At 43.2% G+C, this 23,426-nt stretch overlaps 2 protein-coding genes across 2 annotated transcripts; one reads left to right on the top strand and one right to left on the bottom strand.

Annotated features, from left to right (window-relative positions):
• On the bottom strand, window positions 1-11,152 carry LOC310800071 (G patch domain-containing protein 3-like; the record flags this gene model as incomplete). Its single annotated transcript, XM_083662657.1, has 7 exons — window positions 1-184; window positions 1,061-1,188; window positions 1,279-1,400; window positions 3,160-3,219; window positions 3,608-3,782; window positions 4,711-5,168; window positions 11,095-11,152. Coding segments are annotated over 7 exons (1,185 nt in total), but the record flags the coding sequence as incomplete, so codon positions are not given.
• A 779-nt stretch (window positions 11,153-11,931) lies between these two features.
• LOC310800070 (palmitoyltransferase ZDHHC18-A-like) lies at window positions 11,932-23,160 on the top strand (the record flags this gene model as incomplete). Its single annotated transcript, XM_083662656.1, has 5 exons — window positions 11,932-11,978; window positions 13,488-13,646; window positions 18,857-19,017; window positions 21,915-22,064; window positions 23,105-23,160. The coding sequence occupies 5 exons, from the start codon at window positions 11,932-11,934 to the stop codon at window positions 23,158-23,160; spliced, it is 573 nt and encodes a 190-aa protein (XP_083518782.1).
• Window positions 23,161-23,426: the final 266 nt, after the last annotated feature.

Here is a 23,426-nt window from a genome sequence, read left to right as displayed (position 1 = left end):
TCATCTTCGTGGTCCAATGGTGCCACCTGGCTGCCAGCCTCTGTACTTCATACTGGTGTTTGGTTGGCGTCTCAGTAAGGTATCGCCTCGATCTATGACTTTGGGTTGATCGAACACTGTGGTTATATGAAAGCCTGGTCTGGCCTTCTTTACAGGGCCGGAGTTCAACTTCTCTCCATGATACCTGCACAAAAACACAGGAATGCTCATTAGCATCATGAACGCATGCTGAAAGACCATGTCCTCTCAGCGCTCATATACGCGTGTAGCCCCATAACGTGACGCCACTTTATACTGTACTCAGAGATATTCTCCTACAGTAAAGCGGCACCACACAGCGTTAGAATCCTCAATAGGTGGACAAGGCTGTTCAAAAAGCTCTCCTACCCGTATCCCACCTCCGATTGCAGATCCGAAGATATGATCGTCCGCCTAGTGAAGCCAGTAATTCAGCCGGAACACGGCGCTGTTAAAATGATACTGCTTGCGTGAAACAACCGTTTAGAAGCAGTCTTTCCACAGCCTGTGCCGTATTGAGGACAGGAGAAGTGCCGACAGGAACCTTGGGAGTTTGAGTATTTCATGACATGTTTTACTTCCCAGGTGCGCTGGATTTGCGTTGATCACTAACAGCCGCCATCTCCGTGTGACTGCATGTGTTGTTTGCTCGCCGCGTGCAAGCAGTGCACCATGTTAGTAAGATCAAACACACCCTGCTATAAATTCAGCGCAGGCTGTGCAAAGACTGCTTCTAAACGGTTGTTTCACGTAAGCAGTGTCATTTTAACAGCGCCGTGTTCCGGCTAAATTACTGGCTTCACTGGGCGGACGATCATATCTTCAGATCTGCAATCGGAGGTGGGATACAGGTAGGAGAGCTTTTTGAACAGCCTTGTCCACCTATTGAGGATTCTAACGCTGTGTGGCGCCACTTTACTGTACGAGAATATCTCAGAGTACAGTATAAAGCGGTGTCACGGGGCTAATACGCGTGTTGGTATGTGACAGGACATCATTAGTTCGGTTTTGTCAAGTCTGTATTTACTTAGTTTTTACTCACCCAAAGCCCCTTTTGCACTTGGGATGTTGTCCATCATTCTCAAGGGCGTCTGGGATCCCAGCCTGACTGTTCCCCAGACCTTCACCCTCCTTCCAGCCCTGCTTCTCCATCACACGACGGCCAAAGCCCTAACCCAAGAGAAGAGATGTTGAAAACATGTCTCTATAGGCTCCATACACAGATTGGAGTCAAATCAACTGTTGTGGAGACCTCCTTACCTTAGTGAACTTCTCAAAGCTGCCGATCGTCTGGTTGTGTCCTGACCGATCTTCAAGGCCGTCCCTCAGCCTCTTTTCATAGCGCATGCGGACGTAGTCGCGGGAATCCATGTCTCCTCCATCTGTGGGAGGAAGATCTGAGTTCAAGGCAATCTTAAAACGATTAAAAAAAAAAAAAAAAAAAAAAAAAAAAAAAATCTGGCTCCACATGAACAATTAAGGAGCATTCTCAGACCAGCCTAGTTCCTGATTTGCACCAAATGCAACATTGTTGAGTTTTTCAGCTGGTTTTGGTTCAGTTTCACACCAGGTCAAAAGCAAGCGGACCACATAGAGCTGCCAACCGTCCTGGATTGGCCGGGAGAAAATGTAAATTCCCACTTCCCAGAGATTTTGTTTTGACAGCTGAAATGATAAGAATGTGACTGTGCGCGCGTGCTTTAGCCTACTCCCTTTTATATACAGTCTATGGTCGAGACCGGTGTGCGTATTTGCCATTGGGTGATGGTGACAGAGTGTGTCTGTGTGTGTGTGTGTGTGTGTGTGTGTGTGTGTGTGTGTGTGTGTCTGTGTGTGTGTGTGTGAGAGAGACAGACAGACAGATACACAGGCAGACAGACAGACAGACAGACGGAGGAAGGGAGACGGCGCGTGCCAACCACAGCAGTGAACCAGAATGTGCATGTGAACAGCCCTCTGTCTGAATCCCCAAATCTGAACCGATGTCTGTCATTCAACTCGCTCTGTATTCTCAAGGTCCCGCACGACATTTCCCTGTGTCAAGCATGCTTCTATCACCTGTCAATCAATGATCGCAACGTGAGACGCAAGAGTCGGGCTAACACCGGGATTCCACTGAGTGCATTTGCGTTGCGGCTGTGCTCTGTGCTCTGTGCTCTGTGCTCCGCCAACGTCACGGCTCCGCTCTGCCAGACAGCTGGAGTGACGAGACCGACAAGATCTCGCAGTGAAATCGCGCACATTCGCGCGAGACAATTTGTATGTGGGATAAATACAACAACAAACAGGCAGAAGATCATTGTTCCCAACTGGAGAAGCAGAGGAGGGGTGGGCTTGCTTGGTGTTGTCCTTGTAAAAAGGATGTGTCGTGTCATATATTATTTTGTGGTTTTCCACTTCAATGATTAACTTTTCCTCATACATGTTTGTCCTCTGGCTTGATATTGAATGCTGTAAACACCTCTGCCCTGTTGACTCCATGCCTGGCTCCGCCCAACTTGCTACGGCTTTGCTCCGTCATCCGTGAAAAATAGAAGCCTTGCGTATCTGCTTCGGAGAGCTCCGGATCGTCGGAGACACGCAACGCAGCGGAGTAGGTGGGAGTTGACACATTGATTAGAGTGGAAACGTATCGGCTCCGAAGCCGTACCGCAGCGCAGACGGACCGAACACGCACTCAGTGGAATTTGGCCGTGATATGTGTCATTAACGCGCGGTCATTTGGTAAAAATATGAAACCAAACCTTTGCAACTTCTGCCTAAAGTGCTACTATCATGGAGAATATGACCGCTGTCAAGAATAAAATAATAACTTATAAAGATGCTGCAATCAGACAATCTTATCGCATAAGAAAGCAATCGTGCAAAAAAAAAATCCCCAAAGAATAATCTACAGTTTCTCCAGCCAACAAAACAGCATGTGAAGAATGAAGATGTTGTTTTTTTAACCATAAAATGCTCGTCCTCAGCCCGATTACCCACAATGCAGCTGGCTATGGCAGCTGTTGAATCAAAAATGCGCTTGGTCGGATCACCAAATGAGGTAGGTAGTGAAAACGCCCTAACACTTTGTGCATTTTCTGTTTGGTTCCATTTGTCAATCGAGGGAATGACAGTTGAATAATAGTGCATTTTAATTACCTTTGTCATAATAAACGCTCATGTCAACATCCCAGTCGTCTGCTGTTTGTTCATCAAAATCTAAAGAAAGGGAGTAAAGAGACATAATCAATATTTCATCAAGTAAACATAATTCATGTATGGCAGTGGTATTCAACCCTGGTCTTCTAAACCCAGAGTATTACTGGTTTTCTTTGATTTTAGATCTGGGACGTCAGGTGAACGCAGTTAACCAATAACCACCTAATAGGACAGAAAACCAGCGTAACTCTTTGTCCAGAGGACTGAAGTTGAGTTACGTCTCGATCCAAGAACAATTAAATAAACTCAGCGTATTCCTGTATCCTGTACATAAGTTTGATAAGTTTGTAGAATTTAATTTCCATTTTAACTGAATATGGCACTTTGTGTAGATCATAGAAAACAACCGTTATGTTAATGTTAGTTTGTGTGTGAAGTGTCTGTATACCTCCTTCTTCCTCCTGCCAGTACTGGGCATCAGTGTAGAACACCAGGCCTGAACCACCCTTTTCCCATTTCAGCTCAATCTCCTCTTCATAGAGCCTCTCCTTGCTCCGCTCCTGGCTCGTTACGTCCTCGTGCAAAGCTTCATGGCGCTCCCACTCCTCACATCGGTCATCATCCTGCACCCGAGGAGGAGAAGAACAAATGATAATAGCAATTCTTCCAGCAAAATACCACAGCCCCCTAGACATCCTATCACTAATACACTATGATTTTTTCCCACATTGACTATTGCTTAACGAGCTGGTCGTTGGCATGTAAAACAGCTCTTAAGCCGATTGAATCTTTATTTAAAAAAGCCCTAAAGATCTTTGATAAAAAAACAATCTTTATCCATATCTGTAACTTTATAAAGAAGCATGATTTCCTTGATTTTGACAATTTTAAAACCTTCAGACAGGCCTGTTTTGTTTTTAAGTGTCTCCATGGTCTCGCCCCACCCCCTCTGGGAGAGTTTTTTAAACGGAGGTCCGTGGAGGGCATGACCACCAGGGCGTGTCTAAGAGGAGACTGTGAGCTGGGCCACAGACGCACCGCTTTGGGGAAGAACGTCCTGTCCATTGTGGGCAGAAAGATATGGAACAGTCTCCCGGCTGCAGTGAGGGAATGTCCCACTTACCCTACTTTTAAAGTCAAAATCAAGGAATGGCTCAAAACGACACAACAGTGCACCCATATTCAATAGCCTTCTCTTGGACATTTTATTTTTCTATCATTTTATTATCTTATCTGTTTGTGTGTATTGCTTTTATTCTGTGTATGTATTGTTATCCCTTGTGTATGTTTTTTTTATCCCTTGTGCATTTTTATTATATTGCTTTTTTTATTCCCGTATTCTGTATTTATCTTGTAGTTTTTAGTTGTTGATGTCCCGAGGACTGCGGGTGAAAATTAGCTTGGGCTAACCCCGGCACTTTTACCGTTGTCACGTATGGACGATTCTGTACATGTATAACTGTCTTATTAATGTGCACTGTCCTGTCTAAATAAACAATAAAGTAAAGTAAGTAAAGTAAGTAATAACGTGCAAACAGATATAAAACCCACATCATTTGCATTTGACTGCACATCCTCCTCCTCCTCCTCCGGGTCATCGGTGTCGTCTGTTGTTTCTCGGTGGTCACCTAGCTGCTGCTTGGCTCGTGAGGATGGAGCAGCCACACCACCTGGCCCTGATATTTCATGTCCAGCAGCTGTGAAGATATTCTCTTCTGTGGCTGGTACTGTGTGGGCGTCGTAGTACTGGAAAGGCACATTGCCATAGCGGCGGTTGGAGCTGGTCTTGGGGAAAACGAGGCCCAACTTGCGGATGAGACGCGGAGGCAGACGGCACGACTGGATGAGCTGCAGGAATACTTTCACCGGTGTGCCCACGTTCCCATTGTGCATCAGGGAGGGTGGGTTTAACTCACATAAGCCTCGGAGGTCAGCCTCTGTGAAACGTTCTGTTAAGGACACGCGGTGCCGCTGCTCACACTTTGTCTTATGGGGGAAGCACTCCTCATCTGAAAACATAATAACAAGAGTTACAAAGTGCTTTATGTTAATATTAACATAAAAAAAAGACAAAAGATGTAAGGTGACAACATAATATCGACGTGGAAAACTGATCAACTTAAAAACAACAAACCTTGAGACAACCACTAAGCAGAGAGACTGATCTAATAATTTACTTTTCTTCAACCCAACATCCTCAGACAACAACTCATATAGGGTGGGTAATTAGGACACTGAGGCCATTTACACCTGGCGCTAACATGTGTTTTCTGTGATCAGATTGCAATCAGATTGTGTTTTATCACTTGAAATGCCAGGTGTAAACACCCCCAAAACCCCCCAAAAAATCAAAGCTTATTTGACCATTTTAATGTGTTGAATCAAGGTTGGAAGAGATGTGAGCCAATAAAGCATTGATACAATGAAATGGTTTGGTGTTGGTTGTTCTTGGTGGTTTTGGTTAGGCGCTATGTTACTGTGGTAGACTCTGCTGTAACAAAGGAGGAGGTGGTAGGGAAAAAAGTAGATTTAATTTATTTTGTCCAAAAATCAGCCTCCTCAGTGCTCCTGAACCCGACTACAGGCTGTATGAAGCAAGTACAACACATCCAGGATGGTAGTAACTCTTCACTTTGGGCATGTTGATAGTGTCTGACAGACACTATCCTTTAGTTAGGACCTAAAGGATCCCCCCTCTCCCCCTTTCCTCTGCTCCACCTGTCTGCATTAGTGCACTCCCCAGCAGAGCCCGTATCAGGCTAGATGAGATTCTGGAGCGTGGTATGTAGGGCTGTCAAAATAGCCCCAAAATCATATTCGAATAATCCGTCTTAACAAAACATATTCGTTTGAATATATTCTAATACTAAAATAAATAAAAAGTGCGTGCGTGGCAAACCAATACAACCAGAGAGCTTATATAACTACTTGGTATATTTATTTGAACATAAACTTTTTTTTATTTCAACATAAACATTGTTTCCCCCCCATATTTATTGAGTCAGTAATACAGTAGTAGCCTACACTTTTGTACTGTTTTTAAATACCAGACATGATTATTATTGACAAATAGACACAGCTTCTCCTTATATTGGTTTTTAGTGCATTTACTGCATCATGGAAGCTATTGAACTAAAACAGGAATTTTCCACAAAAATATTAATATAAAATACAAGAAGCACTAAAATCAACAAACAAGTTAGAGCTACGTTACGTCAACAGCTACAGAGAATACATTTGCCGTTACCGTTATGTTACATTACATGGCAGGTTATACACGGGAAGATTACTGGAACAATTTCATTACACACAACTTTTCATAAACTTTCAAGGATTTGAACAATTCCATGAGTTTTACAGGCCTGGAAAACAAGTTTTTTAAATCCCATGACTTTTCCAGGTTTTCCATGGCCATGGGAACCTTGAGTTAAATGTTTCTCTCTTCAAGTCTCCTTTACAACTAAAACCTTTACGACAGACTGAGCAATTAAATTGTTTACTCTCCTGTGTGGACTATCATGTGTCTCTTCAAGGATCCTTTACGACCAAAACTTTTACCACAGAGTGAGCAATTAAATTGTTTATCTCCTGTGTGGACTATCATGTGTCTCTTCAAGTTTCCTTTTTCACCAAAACCTTTACCACAGACCGAGCAATTAAATTGTTTATCTCCTGTGTGGACTATCATGTGTCTCTTCAAGTGGTCTTTCTGACCAAAACTTTTACCACAGAGTGAGCAATTAAATTGTTTATCTCCTGTGTGGACTATCATGTGTGTCTTCAAGTTTCCTTTATGACCAAAGCTTTTACCACAGAGTGAGCAATTAAATTGTTTATCTCCTGTGTGGACTATCATGTGTCTCTTCAATTGTCCTTTCTCACCAAAACTTTTACCACAGAGTGAACAATTAAATTGTTTATCTCCTGTGTGGACTATCATGTGTGTCTTCAAGTTTCCTTTATGACCAAAACATTTACCACAGACTGAGCAAATACATTGTTTGTCACCTGTGTGGACTATCATGTGTCTCTTCAAGTGTGCTTCATTAGCAAATCTTTTACCACAAACTGAGCAGCTGAAATGTTTCTTCCTTGGAACTTCACTGTTTTTCTGTGAGCCTAAACCTGACTGAAGTTCACTAGTTTCCACCCATTCATCATCATTGTCTTCAGTCTCAGAAGAGTCTGAAGTATTGTCATCACTAGTTGGTTGTGAATTACTAGCTAGATGCAAGTATATAAAGTTCCTGGCTGGTTGTGATACTCCACAGTCCTCTTCATCAGCTTCTGTTTTCATCTGTTCAGTTGAGCAGGTGGCTACAGGCTCTGCCTCTCTGTTCTCTTCAGTTTGGCTTTGATGAAGCTGTGAGGACTGAGGTTTCTCTTCCTCCTCTTCACTCTTCACAGGGACAACAGAGAATGGGAACATGGTGATATCAGCCTCCTCCAGCCGTTGAAGCTGCTCTCCCTCCCTCCTGATCCAGAGTTCCTCCTGTTCCTCTTTAATGTCTGGGGGCTCTGGTCCCTCCTGAAGCTGCTCTCCCTCCTGACTGATCCAGAGTTCCTCCTGTTCCTCTTTAATGTCTGGGGGCTCTGGGTCCTCCTGAAGCTGCTCTCCCTCCCTCCTGATCCAGAGTTCCTCCTGTTCCTCTTTAATGTCTGGGGGCTCTGGTCCCTCCTGAAGCTGCTCTCCCTCCCTCCTGATCCAGAGTTCCTCCTGTTCCTCTTTCATGTCTGGGGGCTCTGGTCCCTCCTGAAGCTGCTCTCCCTCCCTCCTGATCCAGAGTTCCTCCTGTTCCTCTTTAATGTCTGGGGGCTCTGGTCCCTCCTGAAGCTGCTCTCCTTCCTGACTGGTCCAGAGTTCCTCCTGTTCCTCTTTAATGTCTGGGGTCTCTGGTCCCTCCTGAAGCTGCTCTCCCTCCCTCCTGATCCAGAGTTCCTCCTGTTCCTCTTTAATGTCTGGGGGCTCTGGTCTCTCCTGAAGCTGCTCTCCCTCCTGACTGATCCAGAGTTCCTCCTGTTCCTCTTTAATGTCTGGGGGCTCTGGTCCCTCCTGAAGCTGCTCTCCCTCCTGACTGATCCAGAGTTCCTCCTGTTCCTCTTTAATGTCTGGGGGCTCTGGTCCCTCCTGAAGCTGCTCTCCCTCCTGACTGGTCCGGGGTTCCTCTTTAATGTCTGGGGGCTCTGTGTCCTCCTGGTCGAGATTGGGGCTCCACTCCTGCTGCTCAGCGGGAACTAACAGCTGCTGGAGGTCTGGAGGCAAGGCTTCTCTGTGTAACCGCACAGCGTCCAGCAGTTTATCTTCATCACCCGCAGTTAGGTGCTGCTTCACCACAGCTCTCAGCTTCTGGACTTTAGACATTTTAATTTGCACACTGCGACAGGAACTTTTCCTTCTGAACTTTACTGACAAACTTCCTTCAAAGCTCCAATAGCTTCACAGCTAACGTTAGCTTCACAGCTAAACCATTCATCTGAGTCCAGTGAGTCTTCTTGCTCTGATCAACGGAGCCCTGGTTCCACTTCATATATTCGTGATAATATCGTCCGCACATACGAGTCTTCTGTTAGTAAATTAAACTTCTTAAAGTATTATAAACGGGAAATAGGCTAGTATGCTACTGCTAGTGCTAACGTTACTCTTTGTTGTTACAAGAACGTTTGCATGATGGCCGCTTCCACACGTCACCCAATACCCAGAATGCCTTGCGGTAAGAAATGCGAGCGGGGTCGGGGGGAGGGAGGTGATGGGGGAGGGGCGCAGTGAGAACCTGGTGAGAACACAACAAAACTGCTGCCTACGCACAGTAGGGCTACGTTGGTGTAGAAAAAAAAAAAAAAGATATATATATTTTTAAGGAAGTAATCATTACTTACTGCTTCGTTAACATGGTAACTAATGGTCAGTTCTCCATTAAGGAACTACCTATTAACTAATCATGAACTAATGATTAGTTCCTGACTAGTTCCTCAATAACTACCCATTTTTTGTGTTACGGTATTGTAAAGTGTTACCGACTGATGTAGGAAAAATTGGATCCTGTATTGCATACTCCGGTACAGTAGGTGGCGGTATGCTCCTTTACAATTGGACTGCAATCTGCCAAAAAACGCAAAGAAGAAGAAGAAGAAATAAGCCAAATCAACTTCCGGGTGGCGACGTCAACATCCACACACCGTGACGTTTGTTTGGCTGATGGTAAAAGTGAACTAGCAGCCGTGTTCGTGTTTTCTTTTTTGACAAAAGAGCGAGTTAAATCGACTTCATGGGTCGTTTCCGTTGAACTAACAAATATGGTAGTGGCAGTTAACGTTGATTCAACTCGGGAACTGATTCGGCTCGTGAACCTGGACCACGGAGAAGAATGCCGTTGCTGGTCCGCTAGCTAACGTTAGCTGTCTGGATGGGCTAACCAGTAGCTACTGTCTCTAATGTTAACGTTATAATACTAGCCTCGACGCAAGACTCCACGAATAACTGTTGAAGTAGCTAGCTAACTAGCTTGCCCCTTTCGGAGCCCTGTACTACGAAACTAGTTTAACAGATCCGCGATAAGTCCCTTTGATCTGGTTTGACTGAACAGGATCAAAGCTATCTAGTTAACTGATACTACGACGCTGGTTTTTTACTAGGTAAGTGGACCTGGGATCTGCCTGTGCACGCGCACGTTTTTCGCTCGTGCACAGGCGCGCGTCCACGCGAAAGAGGTGCGGTAGCCAATCACATTATGAACAGCTGAGTTTATCCACGCCCACACCCATTTCCACACCCATTTCCTCGTTCAATGAAGCGCAGTGCATGATCAGAGTTTTAGCGGATATTTAATTTATCCGCGATTTAATGTCAGAATGAAAATCCGCGTTGGATAGTCTGCTGAAGGGCTGTCTAAGGCAGCAGCTTGTATTCACATCAGTCATTTGATTTACTTTGATCAGCGATTGATACAGCTGCATTGATACAGGCAGCAGCAACACATGTAAATGTGTAATCTCAGTCTATACATTTCCACAATCTGTAAGCCTATTTAGACCATAGATTTAGAAACGCATGCTCAATGAATAATGATCTCTATCACTCATGTGTGTGGTTGCACTGATCGAATAATTCATATATAAAATAGCCTAGTATAAAGCCTAATAGCCTACTATAAAAGAGAAAGCTGCTGAACTGAATTGAGACGATGCGGGCATATATGCCCGCATCGTCTCAATTCAGTGATAAAAACTAGCCTATTTTTGCTCATATATTGGCATACAGCCTACAGGACACAGTTCCAGCTGAAAGATGCAAGAATAGCCTGCATATTTAGTATTGGGGCTATCCATATTTATCCCATATCTATATTATATGTATAGGCTTTTCTGGCATGTAGGAGAATATCACCCTCACTCCATTTGAGGGTCCATTCATGATATGCGCCGCAGTGATTAATAGTGATCATATTTCTCCACGCATCGTTGAGCTGTTAAGACATAAAGTGGTAAGTAGGCTTAATTTAATTATGTAGCCTACAGAGCCACAAATGTTTTTCTTGTTATATTCTCAGTTGACTGCAATCTATTTTTCATATGGCGATCTTATATGAACGGTGAGTGACTCCAGAGAGCCGATTATATGGGTCTGTCATGGATTTTGATCTTATCCTCTGAAGCTAACCTGGTCGCGACCAGGTTAGCTTTGCAGCGTCAGTTGCCATGGTGATTGAAAGTTAACTTGCTTTGTAGTACGGCTAAACCAGGTTTAAACTCAAACTTACTCGGATAAGGCATTAAACTAGCTTCGTAGTACAGGCTACGGAACTGCTAACATAGCTTACGCTACTACGCAGTCCCTTATTAGTACACCGCCGATGTAGCCTAAACAGGTCGCTCCGTCTGCAAAATTGTTCTAACTACTCGATAAAGTTTCGCAAATGAAATTTCAAATGTACTTACGGGTACTTAAGGGTTGTGTGAACCTCTGCGGATGATGTAGAAACACTAGCGCCACTAATAAACATGTTTAATCCCTCACTGAACCCCAGGTCTAATTTCTTCAAAATGAATCAGCTAGAAACACTCGTCTTCTTCTGCGCTGCTGTCATGGGTGGTGCGCAAAGCAACCATAGCGCTCGCTATCACTTCCGGCCCCTGGCGGCCGGAAGTGGCACTTTTGTAGTCTTTTGTAGTTTTTTGTAAGGTATCGGACTAGTGCCATGGCACCGGAAAATAGGGGAAGCTATTAACAGAATTACTGTAATAATCACATGGCTGGCTGTATGTTACTTTTTTTTTATAGCTAAATTATCGCTGGAAGATAAACAATGGAAAATAGGGGAAGCTATTAACAAAATTACTGTAATAATCACATGGCTGGCTGTATGTTCCTTTTTTTTTAATAGCTGAATTGGAGACATGTAGGCTACTACCGGCCCCACAATATTTTTAAAATACATTAATAGAAACACATGACATTAAAAACATTGGCAAAGTCATGACAGATTGTAGAGTTTAGTTACTTTACAACAATATTATTCAAGTAGCCTAGTACTTCAAAGTAATCATCAGTAGGGAAATAGTAGTAAAAATCAGGCTTATTACCTTGTCCATTAAATTTCCAAAAAGACCAAAGCAGGCACTTTTCCCATATCCAGTTGGCAGGACAGCAAATACATTTTTGCGGTATACCAATGCTTTTAAAATTGCCTTTTGTTCCACTTTTAATGGAAAAGGTGACACCTCTTCAATTAACCTGTCGACATCCATTCCCACGTGGTGAGGGCTTCTGACTTCATGTGTAATGTGATTGATATAGCGGTTCCGACCGCCAGGGGCCGGAAGTGATAGCGACCACTATGTTTTTTTTTTTTTTAACCATTGACTTTTAATTTACAACTGTAAGGCAATCATCACAAGTGTATACAACTTCGACAAGCATGAACAGACACAAGGCAGCACATTCACACATAATACAGGACAGACGGGGGGAAACACGAAAAAAAACAAAAAATAAAAACAATTTAAAATAAATAAAACATAAGATGGCTAGAGACTTGTTAAAGATAAATAGAGGTCTTTGGTAAAATTCGATTTAATAAATTTCAGGGACTTCATGTAGAGTTGGGTTTCATTAAAGTAGCAGGTAAAGATGGGTGGAGTTTTGATATATTTGCCCTTATGAATAAAGAATTTAGCTAAGATTAGTAACACATTGATCATTAGGTCCAATTTTTTGTCTTCTAATATTACACCAAAAACAATACTATTATAATCAAGAACAGGCATTACTGTGTTTTTTCCATGTAACCAATCGATGAATTATTTCCAGAACAGTTGGGTGTGAGAACATGAAACAAAAAGATGCTCAGTTGTTTCAATATCACCTTTACAGAATATACACTCATTGCTCTCAAATCCAAATCTTAATCTTCAAAATTCACTGGAAGGGTAGAAGTCATTCATTATTTTGTAGTGAATTTCTTTTGTTTTGGGTGGAACTGGATATTTGAAGAATTTTGTTCTCAATCTACATACTGCTGGTTTGTCAAAAATATTCAAAATATTATTTCTACAAGAACGGGCAGTGTATAAATCATTTGTTAGAATAGACCTTGTGAATTGGTTTGAGCACCTTTTATCAAGAAAATGTATTCCATTGATAAAAAGAGTGCTGAGATGAGAACACAACAGAATCTAGCTGTGGCCGGACTGGATAATGATTTAAGCGATGTTCTGTTGAATCCTTTCGTTTTTATTTTAATTTGTTCTTTGCAATTGCTGCATGTATGCTCCGACATCGCGAACACGAAGCCTGCCTGCGCTTCCAAAACTCTTCTGCGCGCATCTTACAAAAAACTACAAAAGACTACAAAAGTGCCACTTCCGGCCGCCAGGGGCCGGAAGTGATAGCGAGCGCTATGGTTGCTTTGCGCACCACCCATGACAGCAGCGCAGAAGAAGACGAGTGTTTCTAGCGGATTCATTTTGAAGAAATTAGACCTGGGGTTCAGTGAGGGATTAAACATGTTTATTAGTGGCGCTAGTGTTTCTACATCATCCGCGGAGGTTCACACAACCCTTAAGTACCCGTAAGTACATTTGAAATTTCATTTGCGAAACTTTATCGAGTAGTTAGAACAATTTTGCAGACGGAGCGACCTGTTTAGGCTACATCGGCGGTGTACTAATAAGGGACTGCGTAGTAGCGTAAGCTATGTTAGCAGTTCCGAAAGGGGCAAGCTAACTAGCGTGTGTCGAAGAGAAAAGACAGCTAGCTCTGTGTGCCTTTTAGCTACCTCAACTGTGGCGGATAGTGTGTTTACACGATGAAGAGTTGCGAGTACCAGCAGATCGACGGTGCACAGGCAGCCGCGGAGGAAATGGGAGGTGTTTCCAGGGAAGAACCGATTCTATTGCGATGGACGGGTGATCCACGCCAGACAGAGCGGTGTCCTTCCTCTGACACTGGGCCTTATTGTTGTCACTTGTGGCCTCTTCTTTGCTTTCGAGTGAGTATTGTATCCTCCTCCAGCAGGGTTTCTTTCCAAGCAGTAGCCTGTACTACGAAGCTAGTTTAATGCCTTATCCGAGTAAGTTTGAGTTTAAACCTGGTTTAGCCGTACTACAAAGCAAGTTAACTTTCAATCACCATGGCAACTGACGCTGCAAAGCTAACCTGGTCCCGACCAGGTTAGCTTCAGAGGATAAGATCAAAATCCATGACAGACCCATATAATCGGCTCTCTGGAGTCACTCACCATTCATATAAGATCGCCATATGAAAAATAGATTGCAGTCAACTGAGAATAGAATAAGAAAAACATTTGTGGCTCTGTAGGTTGCATAATTAAATTAAGCCTACTACCACTTTATGTCTTAACAGCTCAACGATGCGTGGAGAAATATGATCACTATTAATCACGCAGCGCATATCGGAGCCTCAAATGGAGTGAGGGTGATATTCTCCTACATGCCAGAAAAGCCTATACATATAATATAGATATGGGATAAATATGGGATAGCCCCAATACTAAATATGCAGGCTTATTGCATGTTTCAGCTGGAACTGTGTCCTGTAGGCTGTATGCCAATATATGAGCAAAAATAGGCTAGTTTTTATCAATGAAAAGTATGCCCGCATCGTCTCAATTCAGTCCAGCAGTTTTCTCTTTTTCGGGACTACAGGTGGAAACTAGCCCTTGGGCTAAAACCTGGCATATTTACTGTACGGCTGTACTGTCCATTAATGTGCAATGTCCCATCTTCTAAATAAATGAATCTGAATCTGAATCTGAATCTTTTATATTAGGATATCATTATTATAGCCTATATATGAATTATTCGATCAGTGCAACCACACACACATAATGAGTGATAGAGATCATTGTTCATTGAGCATGCTTTCTAAATCTATGGTCTAAATAGGCTTACAGATTGTGGAAATTTATAGACTGAGATTACACATTTAATGTACATTTACACTCGCACAAAGCTGTAGGAGACAGAAATCGCTGATCAAAGTAAATCAAATGACTGATGTGAATACAAGCGGCAGCTTTAGACAGTCCTTCCGCAGACTATATCCAACGCGGATTTTCATTCTGCCATAGGTTACATTAAATATCCGCAAAAATCTCTGATCCCACTGTGGCTGCGCTTTCATTCAATGAGGAAATGGATGTGGAAATGGGTGTGGGCGTGGATCAACTCAGCTGTTCATAATGTGATTGGCTAGCGCACCTCTTTCGCGTGGACGCGCGCCTGTGCACGAGCAAAAAACGTGCGCGTGCACAGGCAGATCCCAGATAGACCCAGCTTCAGTTATCGAGTAGAAAACCACCGTCGTAGTATCGGTAAACTAGATAGCTTTGATCCTGTTCAGTCAAACCAGATCAAAGTGACAGATCGCGGGTCTGTTAAGACAGCTTCGTAGTACAGGGTACAGGTCTAGAAAGACATTGAGAGAGAAAAAATAAATAATGATAATCATTTCCAGCTCTTGAATATTTGGGAATTTGAAAAGACCTCTAGCAAAGTAGACACACAGACACAAACTCAATACCTCCACATTAATGCCTATTTAACTTAGGGTGTATTCACACCTATCTCGTTTGGAGCAGTTGTTCCGAAACGGAGAGCATTTTCCCCCTTGGTGCGGTTCGTTTGGGGGAGTGTGAACACAGCAATCGCACTCAGATGCGGGACAAAACAAGCGGACCGAGATCGCCAAGAAAGGGTGGTCTCGGTCCGCTTCCAAACAAACTCTGGTGCGGTTCGTTTGTGGTGAGAACGTGAGCCGACCTCGATCCGCCACAACAGCAGTAAACGGTGCGCATTTTTGGATAAACCAGCTGCCGTAGTCAGCTGCGCTGTGCGTAATGGCCTGAAGAACGAACATTTTTATCGTTTAAAAACAACATCTTTCAGATCCTGTTTTGGCGACTTGTGACTTGCATGATAAACTTTGGGGGATTTTTGGATCATCACATCAGCAGTTTGAACTCAATCAACTTACCTCGGACCATGGGAAGCAACGTTAATGTGTTGAATCTCTACGGATTTTGCGTGCGGTGTGCTGCGCAGCACACCGCCCTCTCTCTCCCTCTCTCTCGCTCTCTCTGGTCTCCATTCAATAAATGAAAACAAATCGTGGTAATCAGTGCCAGCCTTCTTTGTGATAAGATTGTCTGGTTCAATCAGACAATCAGACTGATTGCATGTCTTCCTCGAAATGTCCGTTATTATTAAATTATTTATTAATATTTTATTCCTGACAGGACAGGTGTTCATATAGCCTATGTCTCGGCTAATCCTCATCTCCGTGATAGTAGCCTAATAGCAGAATTTGCGAGGGTCTTTGATCTTCTATCTCCAAATTCCCAATAGCCTAAATAGGCTAAATAAATACATAGGCTTACATAGGCTACATAGCATACATTAATAAATAAATAAAGAACTTTCTCCCTCTCTCTCTCTCCCGATCCCTCCCTCTTTCTCTCTCTCTCTCTCTCTCTCTCTCTCTCTCTCTCTCTCTCTCTCTCTCTCTCTCTCTCTCTCTCTCTCTCTCTCTCTCTCTCTCTCTCCTCGCACGGCGGACGCCCGACATAGCCTAAAATGTAGGTCTAACAAAACGCATTTTTATAATCATATAGGAAAATCTCTGGGAATTATTTTGTCCATCCCGAGAGGCTATTAGCCTATCAGAGTCTCTGCTGGCCAATCCAGGAAGTTTGACAATACTATTTGGACCGTTTCATTTGTGGCTGTGTGAACACAAACGAACCAAGGCACAAATGCAACAATTTTATCAATTAAGTACCTGAATCGGAACAAAGCAAACGACCTACAGGTGTGAATACACCCTTAGCCTGTACATTTCATGTACATTCAATGTAAACTCTTTTTTAACTCCGACTGTAAATTCATGTAAATCCACTGCCTATTTAACGTCTATTTAACTCAAGTCTGTAAATCTCATGTAAATCCAACGTAAAATTCATATTTATCATCCACAGAACACTTCACCACTCATGTACATATTGTATATATTTACTAGGGATGGGTGCGAGTACTCGGGTACTCGAGCACTCGTTCATAACGTCAGTACTCGAGTAACGTTTCTGCTGTTCGGGTACTCGCCCCACTCCCCACCCCTTTAAAAATGGTCTAAATCTACGCATGCATCGTTATGTGGATCTGGCCCGGCCGCATGAACTGCACGGGCGTCAAGTCAGCCAGAATGTACAAGTACGTCATCCGCTTTGTTGATTTCAAAATAAAAGGCTTATTGTAACGTAAGTTGTAACCTTATTTATTTTGAGTAATGCGTTACAGCCACAGTTTAACGCCATATAACATCACAACGAGTATTTTGATACAAGGTTTGCTGCTTCGTTCGTTATAATACCCTTTTCTCCTCCAACGTGCATCAATAAGCTATTTACTTTTGTTTAACACATTGACTGCCAGCCGTTTTTTTTTTTGCTGTAGGTAGCTTTTGCCAAGCCGTTTTTTGAGGATTCTGGCTCATTTTACAAGAGCCGAGGATTATTTTCTGCTTGGAGTGTGTGAACACAAAGTTCACAAAAGTACTAATAGAATGTGTGCTTTCTCTGTCTAAAAGAGTTAGTTTGTAGAGTTAGTAGTTATGTAGATATTAGGGATGGGCGCGAGTACTCGGGTACTCGAGCACTCGTTCATAACGTCAGTAGTCGAGTAACGTTTCTGCTGTTCGGGTACTCGCCCCACTCCGCACCCCTTTAAAAATGGTCTAGAAGATCTACGCACGCATCGTTATGTGGATCTGGCAGCATGAACTGCACGGGCGTCAAGTCAGCCAGAATGTACAAGTACATCATCCGCTTTGTTGATTTCAAAATAAAAGTTGTAACCTTATTTATTTTGAGTAATGCGTTACAGCCATAGTTTCACGCCATATAACATCACAACGAGTATTTTGATACAAGGTTTGCTGCTTCGTTCGTTGAAATAGCCTTTTCTCGTCCAACGTGCATAAATAAGCTATTTACTTTTGTTTAAGTAACATTATTTTGAAAGTTTTAACCGGAAGTTTTCCAGCTCATCCCGAAAATAGTGGCTGAAGATATGCTCCCGAAGGAGAAAGATGCACGCTTCTTCATAGCGCACGCCCGATAAAACTCATTCAAAACTTTGCAGTAGTTTACTGACTACACTGTCGTTTCCCATAACGTTAGTCACAAGAAATGTGGAGAAAGAATCGCTTTTTGGGAGACAATCGTTTCATGGTGATCACTATTTAGCTGCAGCTGCAACGTTAATAACACTGGTCAGTGGTCAGTTTTCTCTTTTTGGCAGAACACCGGACCTTGTAATCTGTGGATTTAGCCTACGTTAGTGTAACAGTGATCATAAAGTAAAATGGATGATACTGGACAATGGACATGTATTGGAATTGAGCCTTCGCTTGTTTCACAACATTGTCTGCTCCGAAGCGCTAATGCCATCCATCCAACCATCGGAGATGCTGTCTGAGGTAGGCTTTAGACGTTAGCTTAGCGTCACCTCACCTAATATCACAGTCAGTCAGTCCCTCTCCTCACATGCTCAAGGTAACGCTTTCTCCATGCAAAAATTATGTGTGAACAGCCCCACACACAGCAGATTACCCCTGCTCCGTCATTACCATAGTAATCACACAGACCCCCCCCCCCCCCGCACGCGCGCGAGTACTCGAGTACTCCTTCATAATAGAAGGAGAGTACTCGAGTATTTAAATTGCTTAAAATGCCCATCCCTAATATTTACTCGATTTGATTGCACTTTGCAACTTTGTGATTGTCTTTAGTTCTCTTCCTACTTCCTATCTCTGTATATTGATGTGACCGCTATGCTGCATACAGACACTAAGACAAATTCCTCGTATGTAACTTGCATACTGTGGCAATAAAAGTGATTCTGATTCTGAAAGTATGGGAAATGTTGTGGTACAGGTCACACACATAATTATAGCTTTTGTGTTGTAGACGCATTGAGTCCACAGTATTTGCATAAATCATATTGAACGCCACACAAAATCTTCAAAACAAATCAAGGCCTGGAAAAAAAAAAAATTTTAATTGAAAATGTGTAGGAAGGAATCTTGCATTGTATTACTGTATGTTGCAACTTTAAGTCTGGATTCGCAAAAAGGGCAGACTGAGACAAACTCATGTTCTGTCATGTCTCCCTCCACCTGCAGTTGCCCCTTCCTGGTGGAGCATCTGACCGTCTTCATACCTGTCATTGGTGGCGTGCTTTTTGTGTTCGTCATCATCGCCCTCCTGCAAACCAGCTTTACAGATCCAGGCATTCTGCCGAGAGCGACGCCAGATGAAGCCGCAGATATAGAGAAGCAGATAGGTAAGTAAGGCAGATATAGAGAAGCAGATAGGTAAGTAAGGCAGATATAGAGAAGCAGATAGGTAAGTAAGGCAGATATAGAGAAGCAGATAGGTAAGTAAGGCAGATATAGAGAAGCAGATAGGTAAGTAAGGCAGATATAGAGAAGCAGATAGGTAAGTAAGGCAGATATAGAGAAGCAGATAGGTCAGTAAGGCAGATATAGAGAAGCAGATAGGTCAGTAAGGCAGATATAGAGAAGCAGATAGGTCAGTAAGGCAGATATAGAGAAGCAGATAGGTAAGTAAGGCAGATATAGAGAAGCAGATAGGTCAGTAAGGCAGATATAGAGAAGCAGATAGGTCAGTAAGGCAGATATAGAGAAGCAGATAGGTAAGTAAGGCAGATATAGAGAAGCAGATAGGTAAGTAAGGCAGATATAGAGAAGCAGATAGGTAAGTAAGGCAGATATAGAGAAGCAGATAGGTAAGTAAGGCAGATATAGAGAAGCAGATAGGTAAGTAAGGCAGATATAGAGAAGCAGATAGGTAAGTAAGGCAGATATAGAGAAGCAGATAGGTAAGTAAGGCAGATATAGAGAAGCAGATAGGTCAGTAAGGCAGATATAGAGAAGCAGATAGGTCAGTAAGGCAGATATAGAGAAGCAGATAGGTCAGTAAGGCAGATATAGAGAAGCAGATAGGTCAGTAAGGCAGATATAGAGAAGCAGATAGGTCAGTAAGGCAGATATAGAGAAGCAGATAGGTCAGTAAGGCAGATATAGAGAAGCAGATAGGTAAGTAAGGCAGATATAGAGAAGCAGATAGGTAAGTAAGGCAGATATAGAGAAGCAGATAGGTAAGTAAGGCAGATATAGAGAAGCAGATAGGTAAGTAAGGCAGATATAGAGAAGCAGATAGGTAAGTAAGGCAGATATAGAGAAGCAGATAGGTAAGTAAGGCAGATATAGAGAAGCAGATAGGTAAGTAAGGCAGATATAGAGAAGCAGATAGGTAAGTAAGGCAGATATAGAGAAGCAGATAGGTAAGTAAGGCAGATATAGAGAAGCAGATAGGTAAGTAAGACACAGATATAGAGAAGCAGATAGGTAAGTAAGACACAGATATAGAGAAGCAGATAGGTAAGTAAGGCAGACGCTGGGACTTGCACACTGGTGGGACAGATGGGGTCAGAGAGCTTTGCCATATGGGGGGATCATGGAGGGAGCTGCTTCATATAGAACCACAGAGCAGTTGGCCGACCTGCAGATTACTCTCTGTCACTGTCGAAAAGCACAAAGGCCATACAGTAGGGTTGTGCCATGTCAACCCAATGGCCGATGGTTCCACAGTGAAACATCGTAATGGACGATGGCGTCGTCGTTGACGGGGGGGATTAATTAATGATTCATTAAGTCGTTACGATTAGGGTTGGCACCATGGACGATGGCATCGACCATCGTCGATGGGCCGACCCCCATCGACCTCTGACCCTTCTACATCGGACCATCGTGATTATCTGTTCGAATTAAAATTTGGCAGATTTAATAATAAAAAAGGCTAACTCCACTCAACCGCGACACACGGGGGACGCACGGGCGGCATTAAACAAGCGGCAAAGCGTACCTTATCCCCAGTTCAGAGAAGCGTTAAACTGAAACAGAGTAGGCTATATTGAAAGGTCCAAATAATGTTACAGGTCCTGACCAACGACGTGTGTGTGTTGAACTTAACTAGCTGGCAGAAAACGGGCAGAATTACTGGAGGAAAATGTTCGATTCATGCGGGCTCAGTTTTGAACCTAACATCAAATTAAGAGAGAAACGCAGCAGCAGCAGCCAATGTAATGAAGCGACTTCATGGAAACACTTGTAACATGACTCAACAACATGGGGCTGAAAACAGGAAAGAACGTGAAGTTTCTTCTTTGTGTTAACATTTTCACAACACAAGCGACTTCTGCTTATCCTCCCCTCCCCCTCTCCGCTCTACCAGTGGCTCTATCGCTTCTCTGAAATGAGGACAGGGTTACGCATATGCCACCCGCACGTCCCTCACGCATCAGGGTTGAATGGAGTTGGCCTTTTTTATTATTACATCTGCAGAATAATTAATAATTAATAATAATAATATTATATAATAATAATAATTAATAGACCTTATTCGCTAACCCCGGACAGCGCCATATTGTTGACACACCGTACCGTGCAGCTGACAACTATAGTAACGGCCTTATTGTCGTTTCTGTTCCATTACAAAATAGCGATAGTGATGACAGCAATAAAAACCCCAGAGTTGTTGTTTGTATGCTGCCATTAATGCCTGTAATAATAAACAAAAGAAAAAACGAGGTGAACAGACTTTGCTGTGAGGAGCTGTCAGAAAGTTTCACCTGTCTCTCCTAACTATCCACACCTCTCCTGTGCTGCTGACGTATCCTCAGTCTCACTCCCTTCACGTCTGTGGACGGTAGAGATAGAAACAAACCACGGGGGACTTTATTGCTGTCATTACTACAGCCGTGTGTAACGCAGGTCACCATCCGAACACAATTGGAACGATAGAGGTAACGCTAACGGCGGCTAGCTTCCTATAAACGCTGCTCTCACATAGGCTGTCACTTAAGAGCTGCTGCGTTATGTCGAGAACATGGCGGGCGTGCCCGTACGTGAGTGACGTCAATCGAATAAGGTCTATTGGAACAGATAATTAATCACGATGGTCCCGATGTAGAAGACTCAGAGGTCGATGGGGCGAGCCCCATCGACGACGGTCGATGCCATCGTCCATCCTACCATACAGTGCTCTCTTTCTATGGTTTTGTCTGAAATGATCTCATTCTGACTGATTCACCTGTTCATTACTTTGAAGAGAACGTGTGACCGAGTCTCTCACCTCGGTTCTTCTCTGTTTTAAAAGATATCTCAGGATCCTCCACGTACCGCCCCCCTCCACGGACCAAGGAGATCCTCATCAACCAGCAGGTGGTGAAGCTCAAATACTGCTTCACCTGTAAAATGTTCCGCCCTCCTCGGACGTCCCACTGCAGCCTCTGTGACAACTGTGTGGGTAAGGAGGAAAAAATAGACCTTGAATACCTGGTATACACACAATTATTTTAAGTGACAGAAATGGGTAATATATATAAAATATATATAATCAATATACATGTTTGGTATTATCCTTACCCTGCTAGCCGGGCGCTTCTCGCTCATACTGAGCATTAGCGCCCGGCGAACGTCAACGCATTTCCCATCAAACAATCGTGCCGCTCTCACGTCTAGCTATAAAAACCAACCCTTACCTGAGCCAAACACGTGAAGTGAAGACGCTATCCGATGCGCAACATCCTCTTCTTTTAAATACATATAGGTGCCTCTTCCAAATTGTTGCATAAAATCTGAACTGAACCCCAAATTGCTCCTGATGGTGTGGCAGCCTGCCACCATCGGTGTATGAATAGGTGAATGTACCTACTGATTGTAAAGCGCTTTGGATAAAAGGACTATATAAATGCAGGCCATACGCCACTGATTGGACCAGTTCCAAATTTGGATGTTTACATTGACTACAGTCCCTACAATATTTGGTTATTACATTTATGTAGCTCCTGCATCTAAAATGTCACTTTTTTTTTGGATCACTTATTTTAATTGATTTTTAAATTGCAGAAACAAACAATTCTTCCCTTCCTTCCCCAACCTCCCACCCACCCTCCCCTGAGCCATCATTACAGACCAAAACAATAGTGCTTTTACACTGTCTTCACTTATGTGTGTGCCTACTACCTCAGACTTCACAACACATTGCATGTATTGGAACTGCATTTTGGTGGCCACCACTTCCACATTCTTGTTTCCCACGAAATACACACAATTAATAATTGATCAGTTCCCCATCATACAACATTTCTACCACTGATTGCAACAGTTCCAAATTCTTATGTTTACATTGACTACGGTCCCTGCAATATTTGGTTATTACATTTATGTAGCTCCTGCATCTAAACCCTACACATGGGGGGGGGGGGGGGGGGGGGGGGGGTGCCCTACAACAGAACAGCCCCAAAGTGTCTACTCTTTCAACATTGCTTTCATATCCTTTTACAGGGTTGGTCATGGCTAGTCTGGACATTTTGTACCTGATGAACTTCCAGTGTTACTGACTGCATTCACGGGAACCACAGCCTTTTCCATCGAAGGAATGACACTACACTCTGCTCTCAGCTTCATGTGTGGTCCAAGAAACGAGCAGTACATCACACCAAGCGCTGAAAAACTTCACACACAATTACTCATCATTGATGAAGTGTCTATGGTTGGTGCAGATCTGCTTTACTTCATTCATCGCCGGCTACAAGATATGACAGGCCTAAAAGATCCACACTCATGCTCTGGAGGCGTCAGCATCCTAGCTGTCGGCGACCTGTTC

Source organism: Poromitra crassiceps (genome assembly GCF_964638095.1).
Source record: "Poromitra crassiceps genome assembly, chromosome: 29".
Classification (NCBI taxonomy): domain Eukaryota; kingdom Metazoa; phylum Chordata; class Actinopteri; order Beryciformes; family Melamphaidae; genus Poromitra; species Poromitra crassiceps.
The sequence above is the reverse complement of the archived record's forward strand: the minus strand, read 5'-3'. Positions and strand labels throughout refer to the sequence as shown.